The 20,493-nt window shown below is 37.6% G+C and overlaps 2 protein-coding genes across 5 annotated transcripts; one reads left to right on the top strand and one right to left on the bottom strand.

Annotated features, from left to right (window-relative positions):
* Positions 1-209: 209 nt before the first annotated feature.
* On the bottom strand, positions 210-5,582 carry LOC120261657 (equilibrative nucleotide transporter 1-like). The gene is made up of 2 exons (XM_039269630.1): positions 4,891-5,582; positions 210-1,159 (listed from the first exon to the last, which is right to left on the bottom strand). The coding sequence occupies exons 1-2, from the start codon at positions 5,447-5,449 to the stop codon at positions 429-431; spliced, it is 1,290 nt and encodes a 429-aa protein (XP_039125564.1). The 5' UTR covers positions 5,450-5,582; the 3' UTR covers positions 210-428.
* Positions 5,583-7,557: 1,975 nt separating this feature from the next.
* On the top strand, positions 7,558-20,031 carry LOC120261115 (transportin MOS14). 4 transcript variants are annotated; one of them, XM_039268826.1, is made up of 24 exons: positions 7,558-8,158; positions 8,236-8,334; positions 8,455-8,679; positions 8,772-8,891; positions 9,719-9,802; positions 9,894-9,953; positions 10,329-10,469; positions 10,554-10,615; positions 10,802-10,858; positions 11,494-11,611; positions 11,860-11,994; positions 12,501-12,581; positions 13,609-13,722; positions 13,914-13,993; positions 14,143-14,278; positions 15,114-15,263; positions 15,991-16,076; positions 16,780-16,967; positions 17,042-17,134; positions 17,410-17,597; positions 17,707-17,818; positions 18,229-18,289; positions 19,038-19,154; positions 19,246-19,436. In XM_039268826.1, exons 1-24 carry the CDS (start codon positions 7,925-7,927, stop codon positions 19,295-19,297), a joined length of 2,793 nt encoding a protein of 930 aa, XP_039124760.1. In that variant the 5' UTR covers positions 7,558-7,924; the 3' UTR covers positions 19,298-19,436. The 4 variants fall into 4 exon arrangements, with proteins under 4 accessions (XP_039124760.1, XP_039124757.1, XP_039124759.1 ...); XM_039268823.1 differs by having other exon boundaries at positions 7,561-8,158; positions 18,132-18,289; positions 19,246-20,031; XM_039268824.1 differs by having other exon boundaries at positions 7,562-8,158; positions 10,341-10,469; positions 18,132-18,289; positions 19,246-20,031.
* Positions 20,032-20,493: the final 462 nt, after the last annotated feature.

Genomic DNA, 20,493 nt, shown 5'->3' with positions numbered 1-20,493 from the left:
ATTGCTTCTATAACCCCGCTCAGCATATCCATAGCAATATTCCGAACAAAGAGAAGCCTTGGACAGGATTTTATTTTGGTAGAAAATTTTTGTACTGTTTGAAGAGAATAAATTGATTGATCCGGGCATGCCTTGCTTGACGTGGAAAGTGGCAGAGATATTATATAAGAATAAATTTCTATATTTTCCATGCAAACGCATTCACAGGCTGAACGTAATGCACACATTTATAATTCATAAAACGTAAGCAAATACACGACAACAATCTCTCACAGTTTTACAAACGTAAGGGGATCAAAGCATTTCACAGTGGGGCCAGCAGGATAAATATCAGAAATGTTTTAACATTTAATAGAATATAAAGATGATGTGCATTAGATGTGAAGCAGTGAAGGGTGTTCCCCTTACCGTAACACATTTGTTTATCATCATATAACCCAAAACCAAGATACCACAGAGCCAACTGCCAAACCAAGCACCAAGAATACAACAATCACAATGCCAGTGGTCTCAGCATGCTGAATTGGGACACTTTTAGGAGCCAGAATCATCAAAATGGCAGTAAAATAGCCATTCGTCAGCCCAAGAAGACACGTAAGTACAGTGACCGGAATTTCAGTTCTGAAAAAGTGTGGACCGTGCAAGCAACTCAGAAATAGAGGATAGAAAAACAACCTTGCAGCACTTCCGGCAAACGCAACATTTACGTTTTCCAGGAGATAAACAGCAGGGAGAGTCTTACCCAACAGATCAAACACATTATATCCAGTGATAAGGATAATTGGATACCAGTCCTTGAGGACCTCAGAGTGCACATCTTCTGTGATATATCCAGGAAAAATTGAAAGAGTGACAACATAGATCAGGAAGATGCCAATCCCAAACCACTTAATTCTCCCAATGATGTCCCACAATGTTGATCTCCAGGCTTTTCCACTGAGCAATCCTTTCTCATTTATCTCCTCTTTTTGAGCTTGCAGTTTGATATCTTTGTAATGTTTGACAACAGGAAGCCTGTCTGCTATATTATAACAAACAATGCATATGATCATTATTGCGATACTTACGCCAAAGTAGACATTTGCACTATTCCTCAATCCATGAGTATCTTGTGGAAATATTGCTTTTGTTACTATCCTCATTGCAGAGACAAGCACCCCTGCAATTAATGAATAATACTATCATCTGTGCAATGAACTCCATGGCGTGTAATATAATTCATAAATCTAATAAAGAACACGGCATTCTGGTTTGTCTCAGTTGAATGTAAATGTTGAGAGGAGAAATAGATGAACATTTGAAATAAGAACATTAATTACTGCCCCCCTCCTCAGCATCACTTACTAGAATGATGGGTAAGATTCCCACCCAGGTCAACCACAAACAGATGTTTTTCTGAAGCTCAATAGCAGTAACATAACTACAACAACTATTGAATCCATTTTGGATTTGATTACAGACTAAATGTAAACCTAATAACCCCATGATCTGACCTGAATTTAATCCAAGGCTTCCTCCCCCATCACCTTCCCTCCCATTAGATCTGGAATGATACTGGAGAAAAATGGTAAGGCTTCCTTAGCCCTTGATTCATTAATTTCATATTAATCTTTCATCCCACAAGCAAAAGGAAGTTAATTGTAAATAATCTTAGGCACCATATTTAAGTTTGACATAACATGATTATTGTTCATCCCTGTACCACCAAATGACATTACCCCTTTTAAATTTAGTGAGAAAATAAATATTCATCTATTCTTTTAATGAAAAAAAAAATGTTCATCAATTCAAATCAATCAGAGGACACCAATCAAACAGCACCACTTAGTGGTTCCTCTGACAGGTTTGAAAATGCAATGACTTAAAAGGTTGGTCCTCTGGTGTAAATTCTCAACTTGATAAATTAGTCAGCTTGCAGTAGCCACTCACATCCTCCACGGAGGCCCTTATAGTTCAATACGCCAAAAACCAATTTGGAATAAATGCTTTCATGGTCATTTGGAACCAGAGACCCGTCATGGTATTCTGGTCTACTTGCTCCCATCTTATGCGATCTCAGATGTTGTCCTAAATAAGATTTCTAAACTTGTGAGGAATTGTAGTGTCTTTCACTCACTTGGTTGAAACGCTATTACACTTGCAAAACCGTTGAGGGGATTTGGGCCTTAATAATTTTTATCACTCCAAAACAGTTTTGTTGTCTAAAAATATTTTTACGCTTCTTAATTTTGATGACAAGCATTGGATCGATATTTTAAACTGCAATAAGGCGTTTCGATATTTGGAAATGTCTCAAACTGCCAAATTCCTCTTGTTTTTATCAATCACTCTACATGATTAAATCTTTGGATTAATAATTGTAACTTTGACATTCCTGATTTTTGCAAAATCTTTGGTGTTTTAATATCCCAACAGCAGTTAAGCCCACTTTCCTTAACATGCAATTGCCATTGGAGAACCTCTCCATTTTAGACTTGGTCTGTGAGGCTTCTTTGAACCTGGATAGCATGAAAGTGCTCTTTGAGCACTAGCTCAACTGAAATAGATTATCCACGATGTCCATGGACAGTTCTATGTCCAATCATTGGGTTTGGATGTCCATTTGCTCTAATGCAAAAATTCCTTCTATGGTTTATAATCACCTTAATCAAGATATGTCCTATTCTAACAGTAGGCATGGGTGACAAGTAATTTGGAGTATTCAAATTGCTCCCCAAATAAAATTTTTCATTTGGAGATTGTTACATGGCAAATTTCCTACACATGCTTATCTATATGGACTTAATATTGGTCCACCCACAATGTGTCATTTGTGACCTGGAATGGAAATTGCTTAGCATATTATTTGGAGTTGTAACAAGGCCCAACAATGTTGGAACATGGCGGCTACTTATGTATGAACTTTGGGTTAATTAAGGGGCTCTTCTTTGGTGATTGGTTTGGCAATCAACATTAGTCTACGCTTGGCTCGTGTGGAAAGCCAGATGTAACTATATTTTCAAGAAATGAGAACTGAATTTTCAAAGGATATTTCATCAAGGTCTTCAACATGCCTTGAAAATTCAAAAATAAAAAATAAAAAATAAAAAGAAGCTTATCAAAATGCTAGGAAGTCCCCTTACTTCATCCATTCTTTTCATTCCATCTTTGTTTTAAGTGATGCCTCCTAGGTGGGGTAGTCTTGCCAGAGTGGTCTTGAATTTGTAATTGTGACTAATGTGATAAATATCACCCTAGCCGGATCATTGGCTATCACGACTGAATCTAGTTTACAAGCTTAACTTGCTGCTTTGGAGCACTAGTGTGGGCTAAAATTGAAGTCAGAAAAAGTCTATTATGACTTAACAAACCTTGTAGACATGCTACAACACATTGGTAATCGTGTTGCATGGAGACACGTTAATGCAATAGGGAACCCTAACCATCTTCGCAGCCGCTCCCCCTAGTGTGAGGTTAGAAGTTATAAGTAGAGAAAATAACATTTTTTTCAGATTGTATGAGCATCTACAGCAAACAGGATTCAAGCCTATCCCTTTTCTTCAGTGGACTTGATCTTCCCAATGGCCAATGGATGCTAGTAAAAAAACATGGGTTTTAGTTCTTAAATTTTTGTAAGTAGTTTTTCTTTTGTTCCTAGCTAAATGCTAGCAACTTTACTTAAAAAAAAACCTACAGTTATGTTCAGATTCTTTTTATTAATCAAATCATTATTTTATTATTTTTTTTGGAAAAGAGGAGCGGGGCAAACCCACTAGAGACCCAGGGACATGCACAAACCTCGGTAGAACAAGTGGGGATAGGGCCGCACTCACGTGGGCGCTGGGACCACCCGTACACAACCACTATTCACAACTCCCAGAAATGTGCCATCAGCCGAGAATCGAACTCTCACCACTCGGTGAGAGCTCTATCGACGATCCGTGTACCAATAGACCCGAAGATCATTGGCAATCAAATCATTATTGAGGAGATACATTATTATATATAAGACACTGCTGTTATCTCAAAAGCAACTATTATCTGGATTGACCAATCAGAGTAAGGATAACAATTAAGAAAATCCTAACACCACAATATAGGCCTAGTATCTCTAAAATCATTCCCTCTCCTTTCAAATTCTCACTCAAGATTCCATCGAATAAATTTTAAGTTTCTACCAAAAACTTTTTTTTAAATAAATATACGATAAACGCTCTCTAGCTAAATGTTAGCAACTTTAATTAAAAAAAAACTACAGTTATGATAAGATTCCTTTAATTAATCAAATCATCATTGAGGATATACATTATTTTATAAGTCACTACTCTTGAACAATCATCAGTAAGGATAATTATTAAGAAAACCCTAATACAACAATCTGGGTCTAGCATTTGTAAAATCATTCCCTATTTTTTCAAATTCTCACTCAAGATTCTATTGAATAAATTTAAAGTTTCTACCATAAACTTTTTTTTTTTTTTTAACAAATAGACTATAAGCACCCTTTTTTAGGGAAATCAAGGGAGTGGAGAAGAACCGCAAACTCAACAAGTAACTATACCCTCATCTAACGTGAGCATTTCTACCAAAAACTTGACCAAAAATATATGAGAAAAAGGCACCTCGCGATCTTTGTTGCTGTTCACCCACAACATTTTCCTTTTTTATCTAGACCGTAAACTAGAATAGCACAAGAACAATAGAATAGAATCAGATGAGTAATAAGTGCTTGTATCCTAACCCTCATCATGCATGCAGCACAGTCCCCATGAGCAATATACCTCCGCCAACAAATCAATTTTGATAATCAACGCCGATCAGACAACCAAACCATTAAAAGATTTCTGATAGTTCTACAAAGGATTCAATGCAACAAATACTATGGAATACAGCGGGCACAGACATTCAAACCTGAAGCAGCTGTGCCGGCACAAACAGCCTGCATGTAGCGCTCGGGCATTTCCCCAGCGGCGCCAATAACCCCACCCTGCACAAGAGCATCAGCAGCGCCGGACACCACAACAGCCCCCACGGTGACATAATAACCAGAATACCGCCCCCTGACGCCCTTCACATAGACAGCGTCCATGACAGGGACCACCAGGAGGGAAAGAGTGAAAAGGGCGAGGCCAATGTTGATCCTGGTGGAGACGCTTGAACGGTGTGCGCCCCATCCTACGATGAACAGAAGGGGGATCAAGCATGAGATCATATAGCCTACGGAGAAGACGCGATCCACGGGGGCTGCTGGGTAGAGGTAGCTGAAGTAGTCAACGGCGGTGATGAAGGCGTTCCAAGGAAGGAGGAAGCCGGCTCCGAGTGTGAAGTAGACGATGTAAGCGAAATGGAATACATCCTTGGGCGGGGCTGCATCAGCGCCACCAGTTGTGCTGCTGTTGTTGCGTCCATCCTCCTCCGCGTATGGCGGTGGGTGCGGCGGCGAGAGAAGAGGACTCTTCTCCTCCTTCATAGTATCCTACTCTTTACTTCCCCTTTTCTTTGGCTTCTGATGCTGAGAGACAAAATGATAGCGAGTGAATTGAATCCACCGATGTCAGGGCTTGACTGGCGACGAGGAATATGATCCAAATATCTGTGGTTTTCCATGGTGTGCGTGTGCCTATTGTGCGGATTTACTTGTATACCCCCATGCCTTTGCTTGGACTGTGGCCTCCTATAAGGGCCACAATTTGTTCAACTACCCAATAGTGGGCCCAAGTTTCTTGTGCATTTTGACAAAGCAGATAATTTAATATTATGAGGAACAGGCTAATAGTATATTAGTACTATTATACACACAATGCAATACCACGGATAACCTCAAAAAGTGAAACATCATGGAACACAAACAATTGCTCAATGTAAAATAAGAATTCATAGGGACAAACAAAAACCTGTACCAATATTATTATTATTATTTTTAAACATGAATAAATTAATGAAGAATTGATTTTTTAAGAGAAATGAAATGGGAACCACCTTGGGATTAACTTTGCTAAATCATTGAGTTTTAATTATTTTAAAAAAGTATATATATATATATATATATTTTAAGAATATGAATAAATTAGTGATTGTGAGGGAATGAAATACAACTTTATCCATTCTTATTCTTTTTGTTCTTGGATGATGAGAGATGTGTCCTATATATATTAAAAAAACCCAATTCTCCTATATTGGGTGGATTTATTAAACAACTTTATATTTTTGCATGAAAAAGTTTTATCTATAATTCTAAAATTATTTTTTAAATAAACCTTTACTAAGTGAAAAGAATAAAAACTTTTCCAATTATTTAATTTTTACTGAGTTTTATTTATATGTATATATATATATATTTAAGTATCTCTCATTTGTCTTTTAAAACACAGATATGATATAATTAAACTTTTACATTAAATAGATTTAGCCCAATCAAGATGTGAACCTAATAAACTAATGTATGTAGCTTCCTTAACAATTGAAATTCTTAATTTTATAAAATAAATATTCTCAGAAAAATAAAATTTAAGGTATTCATATATACCTATTTCTAACTTAAAATCTTAAACAGAGATACTTGTCATCTAATATGGAAAAAAATATTCATATGTTTCTAATAAAATAATTATTATTACATAAATTACATACTTCCCGGCTCTCAAAAACAAAAAGATTTATGCTGGCTCAATTAAGAAAGACAATGCACCGCGAATTGCGAGCAGCATGCGGTAATGCAAAAGGGAGGTTAAGTAGCGGTGCCAGCACAAACAGGCTGCACCCAATGGCACAATGGTGACATGATAACAGCCCCAGATAACAGTCCCCTGATGCCTTTCACGTAGACGGTGTCCATGATGATCAGGCCAGAGTGTTAGAAATTTATATTTTTTGTATTAGTGGGCTCTATATGGGCTTTATATGGGCTTAGGGGTCTTACACCAAAAAGTCTCAAGACTTAGTGGCTCAACCTCTATACCTATATATAAACCCATTACAATTCTATTACACAACCGATGTGGTACTATATTTCCAACACGGAGAACTTAGCAGCATAGGCAGAAATGTTTACGGCAGGCACCAACAGCTGAAGTGGGTTACGGCGGTCAACGAAGCAGATGTCAGTGTTCACTAGTTCAATCCGTGGGGAGGAATGTTTACATCAGCAGAGTTTTTTTATTGCCTAAAGCACCTGTGTTCTCTATTTTTTTTATTGTGTTTCAAGTGCCTGTCCAGCAGATTTACTTGTATGTCCCCGCCTGACCCAAGATCCTGTTCAAGTGTACAAGAGACCCAAATTTCTTTGTCATGTCAAACACATGGCCCAACGCTCCACTAGTTGCATTTTAGCTATCTCGATTCTCAACATCAGCTTTGGTCACTACTCACTAGCACCACATCTAGCCATTGTGTTTGTGCATGTACCTGGCTTCAAGCTACAAACAAACACATCATCGCACTCAATTAATTTACATATCTCTATGAATATAAAATAACGACATCCGAACCAAACTCAGATGTCGTTAAATTTGGTCCAATGCCAAACCAATTCGGGTGAAGCCAGCCCATTGGCCGAACCACCCGAGACGAAGGGGATAAAAACGATAAATGAGGGATCAGTGCTGAGATAGCGTTAGAGCCCTTGGATCTCAACAGAAGCCATCAGCGCAAAGCACTCCCTCATCACAGCATCGCACACCTTCGCTTCCCCTGCTCCAATTCCTTTCCTCCACTTGCCCTCCTCCGCAGCCGTCCGATCTATTGGTACCAGTACGAGGTTAGCCGGCAAAAAATTCGATCGATCCTTCCATCCTATTCCTTGGCCGTGGATCCATAATATCAGGCGTCGCTCTCCCCGCCCTCGTTTTCCACACCCTCTCCTACCTCTCGACTCTCTCTCTCTCTCTCTCTGTCTGTCTATTTCGCTCGCTTTGTCTCTAGCTCTGGCTTTGGTTCTGATTCGATAATGAATATGAATACGACAAGCATGAGCGAGGTTCAGATGAAGGTGGCCCAGGCCGTCCATGTGCTCAACCACGACTCCCAGTCTTGCAATCGCGTCGCGGCCAACCAGTGGCTTGTCCAGTTCCAGCAGACGGATTCCGCTTGGGAGGTCGCCACCTCCATCCTCACCGCCCCCGCTCCCTTCCCCGCCCACTTCGAGGTCGAGTTCTTCGCCGCCCAGATCCTCAGGCGCAAGGTACGCCTCGGTCATCTCCTCTCCCGCTTGGTATCAGCTCGATAAACAACAATTTCAATCACTTCATTCTCAAGCAGATCCAGAACGAGGGGTACTACTTGCCATCAGGGGTCAAGGACGCTTTGCTCCATGCTCTCCTCGTCGCTGCTCAGCGCTTCAGCTTGGGCCCTCCTCAGGTCTGTTCTACATAGAAATATCTTTTTGGTTTTGCTTTCCTTTATTTCTATTCTTAATCATGTTCATTGACATTGGCTCATGATTTGCTTGTTTCATCCTGATGATGGCAATGGATGCAGCTCTTGACCCAGATATGCCTGGCGTTGTCAGCCCTTGTTTTGCGATCGATTGAGCACAAGAAACCCATTGTGCAGCTCTTTTCCAGCCTCCATCAGTTGCAGGTTAATGAGGATGGGAATGTTGCTTTGCTGGAGATGCTCACGGTACTGCCAGAGGAGGTGGTGGAAGACCATAATGGTGATAGAAATATTGATGCAGCTAGTAGAAGCCAATTCACTAGAGAGGTCAGCAGATGCTCCTTTTCCATTGAACAAGTCTGCGCCATTTCTATCGCCTGTCTTGTTCATTAGTTTCTCATTCTTCCGTGTTCATCCAGCTTCTCTCACACACTCCTACTGTGCTCGAGTTCCTACTGCACCAATCTAAGCAAAGGCTTGATGATGGCAGGCAACTGCATGATAGGAACCGCAAGATTTTGAGATGTTTGCTTAGCTGGGTAAGATTATCTCTCTTCTTTCTTTATGTCCTTTTTTTTTCTCTTTTTTTGGGGTCTTCTTCTGAGTATGTAGCAACTCCACTATATATAGTGCAAAAAATGTCATATTCTCAATGTTTCTCATTTTAGCCATCCTAGTTTAGGAGGGTAGTAAGTTGAACTCTGATGAGCCTTCATGGGTGTTTTATATTAAATTTCAGTAAACAGGACAACATGTTTTGAAATGTGATTTAGTTCTTTCAAAAGGTTTATCTGTATGACCATGTATCTCTGAGACACCTATGCATGAGAGGAAGCAAATACAAGTTTGTTAGTATATAACATTTATTCCGACATCAAAATTTATTACTGGATTCAGTTTTTCAATAGCCATGTAACTGTTTACTTACTGAGTTTCATTGATACAAGTTAACTAGACTTATCTTATACGCATGGAATCTCTATCAATATTTCCATTCCTGTTTCCTTAGTTATATTGTCTATCACAATAGCTTCTTCAAAATTCTCTTCCACATAACCCTGTCAGGAAATACATTCTCCTACCTTCTGGAAAGTGACAATTTTGCTTTTTTTTTTTTTAATAAGTCTTGAATCTTTGACCAAAGCATGTTTAGTTATGAATGATTTTCTATTTTCTAGGCATTCTTTGTGTAATATCTTTTTTTTACAGGTAGTTTAAACTAGGCCAAATCTGGAATTTGATGACTATTTGTTTGGTCATTCTATAAGATGGCCACTTTCTTTTTACACAAAATATGTGGTTACTTCTCTTCACAATTCTTTCACTCTAATCTCTCTTTGATATTTCAAGTTTTGATGGGTCTCAGGTGCGCGTTGGTTGCTTCTCGGAGATTTCTTCCTCTTCACTTCCAACACACCCTCTTCTCAACTTTGTGTTCAACTCTTTACAGGTATATTCCTTGCTTTTATGTTTTGTTGCTATCTTTTCCTTGCAAGTATCACATTATTCACTATAGCCTAATTTTCCAATGTTTGTTGAAGGTGTCATCTTCATTTGATGTTGCCATTGAAGTTCTCATTGAGCTTGTAAGCCGGCATGAGGTGTGTTCATTGGACCTTCTATATATATATGTGTTTATGTATGTGTATGTGCGTTTATTCAAGCAGTATAAGCTCTCATTTTGTGATCTATAAACATTGAAGTTGAGTATATCATTTAATTTTATATGCATGATGTTTATTGTTTATATTCTACTGTGTCAAGGTGATGTAGCATATATGCTACTGGCTTGGCTTGTATGGACCAAAAGCAGTATAGAAACTATGGATGCTGAAACTAACCAATGGACATATTGGCACCAAGATAAATAAAATGCCAAGAATGAATCTAATAATAGGAAAAATGTTGGGAAAAAAGAACTTTTGTTATGAATTTGTGTTATTTGATTGTTAGCTTTTGAAATGTCACAGAAGCAGTTGCATTCGCAGGGTCTACCACAGGTTTTATTGTCCAAAATACGGTATCTTAAGGAAATGCTTCTTCATCCAGCTCTTGCTAATGGAGATGAGAAAGTAATTAGTGGGATTGCATGCTTGTTGTCAGAAATAGGGCAAGCAGTAAGTTTCTAAATTTTTTATCTGTCATGCCGGATATCACTGCTCCATCTGTCTCCTGTTCACCATGTTATTTCTCTTTATCAGGCCCCAGCATTGATTGCAGAAGCAAGTACTGATGCCCATGTGCTTGCCGATGCAGTTTTGAGGTGATTTTTACCTAATGATTTCTGAATTTACATTGCCTTATCTTCCATAGTAATATTGAGAAATAATTCTATTTTGGTTTGGCACAGAACCTCATCTTAATTTTCATTCTGCAATCTAGTTCGACAGATTTCATCTCAATGATTTGAATAGCTTTATAATTGGTTTCATTCCTTGTTTTATTGCAGTTGTGTTGCATTTCCAAGTGAAGAGTGGGAGATATCAGATTCAACCTTGCAGTTTTGGTAATACAATGTGTTCTCTTCTATTTTTATGCGTGGTATATATGATAAGCAACACTTTAATTTATGGAACCAGATGGTATTATTAATATAAGTAAATTGGAATTTTTTTCCCAAAAGACTTGTAATGCTGATTGAGAAGTACTGAAAGGAATGTTTGGTACAGAAGGATTGCTAAAAACTGACCCATCCATATAAGATTTGATTATTTTGTTGATCTGTGATCTTACACTTCAACTATCATCTTTATTATGGCAAAGTGATGGAGGTATATGTAGGGTGTAATTTTGTGTCAAATGCATTACAAGCTTAGCTGCTCCATTTTGGCCATTTCATTAAAGGGCTGCTTGCCTTTATGTACGGCAAGATCATACATGCCTGCACACCAGGGATGAAAATAACAATATAAGGGGGATGTGACTGCTCTGCTTCTAAGAAAGTTATTATATATATGTTGTATCTATAACTGTCTTTGCAAATGGGAGTGGGGATTAAGGCAGGACCCCAAGTTAGAATGAGTTTGATTCCTAAATTAGTGATGTTCGCTTCTAATATCAATATGCTGTACTTTTGATAAAATACTTAATAAAGATCATATGCTAGTTTTAACTTCATGATTTTTGTGAATTGCTCTCCAGGTGTAGCCTAGCAAGTTACCTCCTTGACATAAACAAGGCCAATAATGGAAGAGTGGTGGAGGAGATGTTTTGCCCAGTATTCTCAGCATTGCTCGATGCACTCTTACTGCGTGCTCAGGTTTTTACTCTTGTTAGTTTGTTTACTTCAATTTCAGAGCCATCTAATTGACAGAAAATTTTAGTGGTAATAGATTCACACATGCTAATAGTATTATACAACTCCCTTTACATTGCATGCCAATCCAGTACTTTGAGCTTTTGATTACAGATGTTATGTACTTTTTCTATAGTTAGAAAATATTACCTCTTATAAGTGTAGCTTCAAATCTTTAGCCTAACTTTTTTGTGTATGCTTTCCTGAGGTAGGTTGATGATTCTACATTCGGTGGCAAGACAGGAGCTCTGGACATACCTGATGGACTTACTCACTTCAGGATGAATTTAGAGGAGCTTTTGATAGATATTTGTCAGCTTTTAGGATCTAAAAGATTTGTGCAGAAGGTATTTTCTGCCTAAATTACCTTTATGATCCTTTATCATGTTATACTATTTAGAGGCATATCATGAAGGATGCTGACATTGAATGACAGTTATTTTGGAAAAAATCTTAGATGAGGCATTGGTAAACACATCCTTTAGGTCCCAAAGTACTTTCCCAGAACAACAGATGCCCTCCTTAAGTCGCTCTCCCCTCATTTTTTCCCTTGTGTTTTTGTGTGCATGTGATCTTGTGGGGGTCGAGAAACACTATAACTCCAAGTTTCTCTTGCACAGAAGATAGAAAGGTTTCCCTTATGGAAGATAATGAGTTTGTCATAATTGTGTATGCTATAGCTGATATTGCCTGGCAGAAACTATGGTCATTCTGATCATTTTATCTTCTTTTCTCATAAAATTTTTCCAGTCTTTTAATTTGTTTGAGACTTGTGTTGTCCAGCAAACTGATGGTGTTGTCCCAGATTGAATTTGATCTTATTTGTCTATTTCTTACAACACTTTATTTGCAGCTGTTTTCTGGTGACTGGGCCAGTGCAGATAATTTAATTCCTTGGAATGAGGTGGAAACTAGAATGTTTGCTCTAAATATGGTGAGTAGATCACTATTTATCCTTACATTATTGTGTGCTTGGTTTTTCTAAAGCTGTTCTTGTCACCATTTTTGAAGATTGTTAAAGAGTAGCTTTCCGGTGATGCAATTTATTGTTTCTTGTGTCTTGTGTTTTGATTGTTCTATATGGTACTCTTTCAATGGACAGTCAGTGTGGTTAGTAGAACTATCAATCACCATTTTAGGCAATTTTGGGAATTGATTCCAAAAATTAGAAATCGCAGTGCAGTTTATGTAGACCAATAATCAGCCCAGTGCTATACCTTGCATCTGATAAACTAGAGAAGAAGATAAACTCCATCATAATACATGCTAAATACTCTATAACCCATAGATAACATATATTTATATATACGGGCATAAAGCAGATAACTAAAACAATTAAATTAATAGTATAATCACTATAAAATCAATGATAAGATAGATAAAATCTAAACACCAAACAAACAATATAAGGTAAATCATTTCGAAAATATTATCTAAAAAATTGCACAAAGATGGTTTTTCTTGGAGCTTCTTAATTAATTTTTAGTGGTGCGATGGTGGAATAACAAACAATTGGATCAAGGGCTTAGGATCTGCTCCAATCTTTCGTTTTGCATGATGGATCTTCTCATCCGTGGGTAATTTGTTGCCCTAGGAATGGGAATAAAACCTTAAAATAATTCTGATACAATTCGATATGAATTACTAGGCTACTTCTTTGGCATGCTTAGATTTGCTCGGGTGATTGAGCTAGGAACCATTGCAAATTCGGATGAGAAATCTTTGTCGGAGGATGTGGTAACATTGTCCAAAGGTTAATGCTATTAATTTTCTGCTTATCCAACATTTATATAGTGACCGGTCTGTTCTGAAGTTAAAGAGCCAGGAAGTTCCCTTTGGTTTTGTAATGCAGAGATCTGAGAGTCATGTTTTATGGTTGTGGTTTTTGTTTTGCTCACATCAGATCCTGCAATAGTGATTGGCATTGCCCATAAATTGAATTTTTTGAACTCATAATGTAGGTTGCAGAGACAGTTTTACAAGAGGGCCTTCCATTTGATTTCTCTGTAATTGTGCGATTGGTGGTGATTCTATCAAGTTTAGGGCCTGAAGAGCTCAAGGGCTTTGTAGCCTTTGTAAGTTTGTTGTTCAAATGCCTTTCCTAAAGTTTCAGTATTTTTTATGCTTCGGTTTTTCACCATTTTTGTCATTATTTTATTCTAAGTGACCTACTGGGGAGAATTAAATGCCCTCTATACCCATTTATGACTATATTTGGCTTCTGTAAATTTTAATGGTTATTTATTTCTCAAATTTTATGATGCAGGTCTACAAGTCAGTAGCTGATGTTGTTGGCTCATATTCCAAGTGGATATTATCCTTCCAAAATAACATTAGGCCATTTCTGTAAGAATTACTCAAGAAAATTTCTATAAAAAAAGAAAAGAAAAGGATCGGAAGAAAAATTAGCTTGCATGATACATTAATAATGAATCTTGTAAATCTGGAATTTGTTTCAATGGGCTTCTGTAACACTACTGATTCATTCTTTTCAGTCTGTTCTGTGCCTCTGGGATCACAGAGTCAGTGTCCTCAAGTGCTTGTGCCTCAACCTTGCGTAAGCTTTGTGAAGATGCTTCTGCTGTTATTCATGAGCCACAGAACCTGGAAATCCTTATATGGATTGGAGAGGTATAGGCCCCTTGGAAATTCTTATCGCAACTGGACCTACATTCTTCTTTCCTTTGTGGTTGAATGGCCTATTATAAATTTTTTTTCTGATTGTTTGTATGGTATGGTGTTTACCTATATTTTTTTTTTATTTTTCTTATCTGAATTGTTAGGCAGATATATTATTATTTTTGTTTCTTGCATACACCACTATCAATTTGCAATGCCGTGCATGTTCCTATATTAATTTTCTATTTATACATATAATATTGCCTGCACATTCGCTATTGTTTAAGTCAATTATTTGTTATCACTGACCAATATAAAATCACAACTTTACAGGGTTTACTTTTGGATGTATTCCTTTACTAAGCTTTAGCATTACATTTACACCCTTAAAATGTATTGGATAAACCAAAATTGATCAAAAAGTGGAGTCAAGCACCATTTCTCTGGTAATGATTGAGAATGGAAATGATGGCAAACACATTTAGGAGCCTGAACTTTATGTATATGATTGCTAATAGGAGCTTAATTGAGCTATACGTGTAATTTTGCAATCCTATAGTGGTTTATATGCATGGAACCCTTCCCTTAAACATCTGGTGATTGCTTTAATTTTTAGAAAGGGGTTATCTTAGCATGCCCAATGTTTTTATTTCCTTTCCAACTATATTCAAGTTCATATCAGAACTGCACCTGAGTTTTTTGGAACACATTAAACCTCACCTTCATTTGCCCCTTCTTGTTTTCAAGTGAAAACTGCCGCCATAGTCCTTAATTTCAAAAGTAGGGACTAAGGCTTAATATGCTACATGCTTCAGACAACTGATCATGACAAGCTCAGTTCTTTTAGGGCTTGGAGAAGAGGAATTTGCCATTAGAAGAAGAGGAGGAAGTTGTTACAGCAGTAACCCTTATCCTTAATTCTGTTCCCAACCAGGAGCTGAAGAAGAATTCCTTGGCGAGGTTGCTTTGTTCCAGCTATGGAGCAATTGAGAAACTTGTATGTATTCCTTGATTTTTGTCTCAAAACTTATGCTCTTGGACTTTCTGTTTTATTCCGAGACAGTGTTGGCATCCTATAATAAGACTTCTGTTGATAACTCAATCTGACAGGTAGTTTCCCATAGCATCATTCTTCTTTGCCTTTCAAGGGCAAACCTTCAGTTTCTGGTTTTGTAATCTTAACCCTAGAAGTAATCACGTGCTTGTCTATTTGGTATTGATTTTGATTCGTCTGAGTAGTAAAAACCTTTTTACCCTTAAGGGTTTTACCTTTTTCGATGCATGTGTTTATAAGTTCCAGATATTATCTTTGGCAGTTGCAATAATGATTGTGGGCATGCAAATATGCTAAATCATGACTCTAAAATTTTTGTAAAACTAATTGCGTTGTAATACTGCGACATTATTCACAAGTTTCTTCGTTTGCTTGCGATCTATATAAATTGCTGGTATCTTGGCTTATACAACATGACTGTTTGGTAATTCTTATACATTCTACAATGTCAGAAACTGTTGTTTTATATATCTGTTCATACACGCACTCACTCATGCACACCTGGAGAATGCTTTCTCATCCACATCTGGTATGTAATCTATGACTGTCGGTCTGCATATAGCATGACAATAATTGATGATTTTAAGACATTTGAGAATGTAAGAAGCTATTAGACTATGTCTACAGATGCACATGCATGTGTGAAATGCTTATCCATTTCTTGTTCCAGATAGATACAAATAGTGGAAATTCTCTGAGGCAAAATCCTGCTGCTTATACCCAGGCTCTAAATTCTGCTGTCAGAGGTCTATATAGGTCAGTTCTGTTATATTGATACATTCCAATTAGTGCCCTTGTAACATAACAATTATGGTCTCAGCATTTCCGGTATGCAGTGTTTTCTGGCAGATGTTTTACATGATATTACATTAATTATTTTTTTAAACTTTGCCTGAAACTGGATTCTACTTTTGGACAAGAAGCATCTTTCACAGTGATTCCAGACCTGCTCCCCCACATGAAGTGCATGTATTCTAAGATCTCAAAAGATGTTGGTTCCCCATCTTTAACAGTCTACAGCCTGTTGAACCACAATTTTTCTTTCTGTAAACTTTAAAAATACATTTTTACCGAGGATATCGAATTTGTTCTGTTATCTGTTATACCTTTGCCTTTTTGCTGGGCTCCGAACATCATTCCCTTCTCTCAAGTTGCTCTTTCCGAATTTGAATACTAGTTTGCTGTTTGAGTTGTTTATCTTTGTTTCAAGTGATCTGTTTTACCAACTTACAGATGAATGTTTTCTGAACTTCAGCTGCTTCATTTGTATTTTTAGGCCACTTCATTAGATGATCTCATTTCGATTTTAGTGCATGCGATGCTCTCTTCTTTTTGTTATTTATTTATTTGTTTAATTTTTTGTTAGCTCTTGCGGACATGGATATAATTTTCATCTGCATCTCACTTAAAGAATTATAGAATCATGCCCTTTATTTGAACTAACACAATTATTCTTTAGGATGGGAACTGTTTTCGGACATTTGGGAGCTTCTCACCATGCTGATCATGTTGAAGATGATACTGTTTTAGCTCTTCTAGGTGTATTTTGGCCACTTCTGGAGAAGCTTTTTAGGTCGAGTCATATAGGGAGTGGCACTTTATCTGCAGCTGCTTGCCGATCACTTTCTCAGGCCATTCATAGCTCAGGTTCATTCATCATTAATGATTTTGGAACTTGAGGAAAATTTAAGGTGATTGTATTGAATATTTACCCTTTGCAGGCCAGAAGTTTCTGATGTTGTTGCCTAAAGCACTAGATTGCCTTTCCACCAACTTTTTGTTATATCAGAGTCATGAATGCTATGTGAGGGCAGGTGATCCTTTTTATTATTCAGGCCATTTTCCTCATAGGTGTATAATTTTGTATGGGCATGGTCTGTGCATGTGAAAAAGTCATCATTGCAGGATAAATGAGTATGTAATGATGTTATAGGACCTTTATAGCTGGGATCTATTTGATAGATTATCAGTTAAACTTTCATATTATTGTAAAATAAAGGAGTAAAATCCCATTTATCTATTTGATAATCGATAGACTCTCACTTATCATTTTCTATTCTCTAAGTGTGCATTTATAAACTTTTAACAGCTGCAGTTGTCATTGAAGAATTTGGTCACATAGAAGATTATGGATCTTTATGCATTAGCACATTTGAGAGGTTTACTAAAGCAGAATCGGTAACTGCTCTCAATTCCTCTTACATATGTGATCAAGAACCCGATCTTGTGGAAGCTTACACCAACTTTACATCTACATTTGTTCGCTGCTGTCCTAAGGTTTACCTTCTCTCTTATGTTGAACTTAATTAGGTTTGCAGACTTGTTGAGTAATTTGTTCTTGCATTGTTTATATTAGCCAATCCAAGCATGTCTGTGTATTTATCAGGAGGTTGTTGCTGCATCTGGTCCATTGCTTGAGTTATCCTTTCAAAAGGCTGCTATTTGCTGTACAGCCATGCATCGTGGGGCTGCTCTAGCAGCTATGTCGTACATGTCTTGTAAGCATATGACATCTGCTATCATTTTTTTTATTTCTTGCTTTTTTGAGTTTCTGAATTGGATAGGCTTCTTATCATGTTCTCATAATGACGACCGTTCATGTATTATTCTCATGTTGAAGCAATCTGTTTAATCTAGTTATAAGTCTGACTCACCATTGGATGTTCAAATCATACCAGCGTACCTGTGGATATTGTGGGCCTTGATTTGCTTAGTTTATATTTTGGAACTTTCTGTCTCATTCCTCCCTTTTAACCTTGTTAACAACCAGCTGTGAATCTTTGTTCATTCCACTGTTCATGAGACCTGCAGGCTTCCTGGAGGTCTGCCTTACTTCCATCTTGGAGTCTTCAGCTTGCATTGTAGAGGGATCATTGAGTGCTGTGCTAATTCAAGTTTTGTCACGCAGTGGCGAAGGGCTCATATCTAATGTGGTATATGCTCTCCTTGGTGTCTCAGCAATGTCAAGGGTAACTACTTTATCTTGGTGGGGGAGTAAATCTAATTTTAAATTATGGCCTTTGTTGTGAATCACACAAAAATCCCAATGCACCGGTTTGCAGTAGGGTATCATAGCTGTTATAGCCCACCATTTCAAACATAGTTGTACTAATGACTCCCTGAGATATTATAAGATTGATGTCAACTTGTAGGTGATGGTGTTATTATTCCAATAGGAACTGCTGCAGTAGCTGTGTGACTCCCTGAGATATTATAAGATTGATGTCAACTTGTAGGTGATGGTGTTATTATTCCAATAGGAACTGCTGCAGCAGCTGTGTGACTCCCTGAGATATTATAAGACTGATGTCAACTTGTAGGTGAAGGTGTTATTATTCCAATAGGAACTGCAGCAGCAGCTGTGTCATACCAGTTTTCATGCCACTATGGGGAATCATTGATGCTATGACCCATTTGACGAACATAGTATACTGATGATTACATGAGATATAATAAGATTTAATGCCAGTAGGCCGTGAGAATTTGCTTAGAGTTTTGAGTGGAAATGCTGCACTGTTGTAGGACAAATTCTGGTAGGTTGTAGTGGTTAAAAGTTGCCCCAGGTGTTTTATAGATACAAGAACTGTTGAGTTGCATATTGATGTTCCGATCGCCAGCAATTTCTCTCCCTATTGACTTCATTTATTGGAATTGAGGGAATAACCATGAAAAGTTCACCGAACTTATAGCCAGCTAACACTGTAAAACCTCTAACAGGTCCATAAGTCTGCTACAATCTTACAGCAATTGGCAGCATTGTGTAGTATTGTTGACAGAACAAGCTGGAAAACAATTCTTTGCTGGGACTCCTTGTGCAGATGGCTTCAATCAACAGTATCTCTCTGCCTCTTTACATTTTATTTATTTATTTGTGCATCATTTATCTGCTCATCATTGTCAATGAATGATCTTGGGATTCTCTCAGGTTCAATCTTTGCCTTCAGAGTATCTTAAACAGGGAGAAGCAGTCACTTTAGTCCCGCTATGGTTGAAAGCCCTTGCAAGTGCAGCATCAGACTACCTTGAGAGCAAGACCTCTGATACAGCCAGAAGTGATCATGGGCATATGCAAGGGAAAGGTGGGAGAACATTGAAACGAATCATCAGGGATTTTGCCGACACCCATCGCAACGGCCCTAATCTCACATGATGCCTGTATAGCAACCCTGCATTCAGTGGTCCGTTAACCAGTTGCCCGGGTTGCTGACCTACGTAACGTGAATTGTACATTGGAGTCCTGTTTTGACCATCAGTTTCAGAATCCGGCAGCTGCCTCAGTGGCCTCTTTCTTGTGATTATATTGTACAGTCCATTCAAGTTCGTCAAATTTTGCCCCCTGTGCATGATTTAAATAGCCCGGTAATAGTCAAACGCAAATGTAGGACAGCGCCTGCTCATCAAACAAACCGTCAATCGTGACCCTATATTTATTGAGGTTTGTCTGCCTTCAAAGAGAGGTGAAGAAGCAACTCATTCGAAGACTAGGTTTGCAAGTCAACGCCCAGCAAACCTGGTGATGGTCTACTTGGGCCGTGAATGATTTTTATCATACAATTGGTGTAATAAGAAAATTTTGTTCATATGTTATCACATATGATGCCATGCTTAATCCTTCTGATGGTTAAAGCTCCAGAAGGTCTAATTTTTGGAATAATTGCAATTGATTTTGTAATATATTCATGTGGGTTGTGTGTTTGGAATCTAAATTTGTTGGGAGGGGGTCAAATGTGTGTGTTGGAAAAAGTCGTTGGGAGGGGGTCAAATGTGTGCGTTGGAAGAGGGGGCGGGTTTACCATATTTCATGGGTTACCATCTTTCATAAAATGCTTATTGATATATTTCTATAAATCGCTTATGTTTTTAATAAGCCTCGCCCAGTGATATTGTTGGTTAAAATATTGGCTAAATTATTTTTAAATTAACAAATTTACTTTTAAAACTTTAAGTTTTTGTTTATTTTGATTTTTAAGATAATAAATTGATGATTTTGATTTATTAGATTACTCGAATCTATTTATTTTATTTTATTTTTTAAAAAAATATTAATATCATAACATATTTATCCGTCAATAGGCTCTTGATCTATTGCACCTGGTCTTTTGTAGAGTGTTTGTCTCAAGAAAGAGTTAAAATTGAATTGAAAAGTTTAGGCAAGGTGAAGGCAAAGTTGCTT

This window comes from Dioscorea cayenensis, chromosome 5, assembly GCF_009730915.1.
Source record: "Dioscorea cayenensis subsp. rotundata cultivar TDr96_F1 chromosome 5, TDr96_F1_v2_PseudoChromosome.rev07_lg8_w22 25.fasta, whole genome shotgun sequence".
Taxonomy (NCBI): Eukaryota; Viridiplantae; Streptophyta; class Magnoliopsida; order Dioscoreales; family Dioscoreaceae; genus Dioscorea; species Dioscorea cayenensis.
This window is presented reverse-complemented; position numbering and strand designations above follow the sequence as displayed.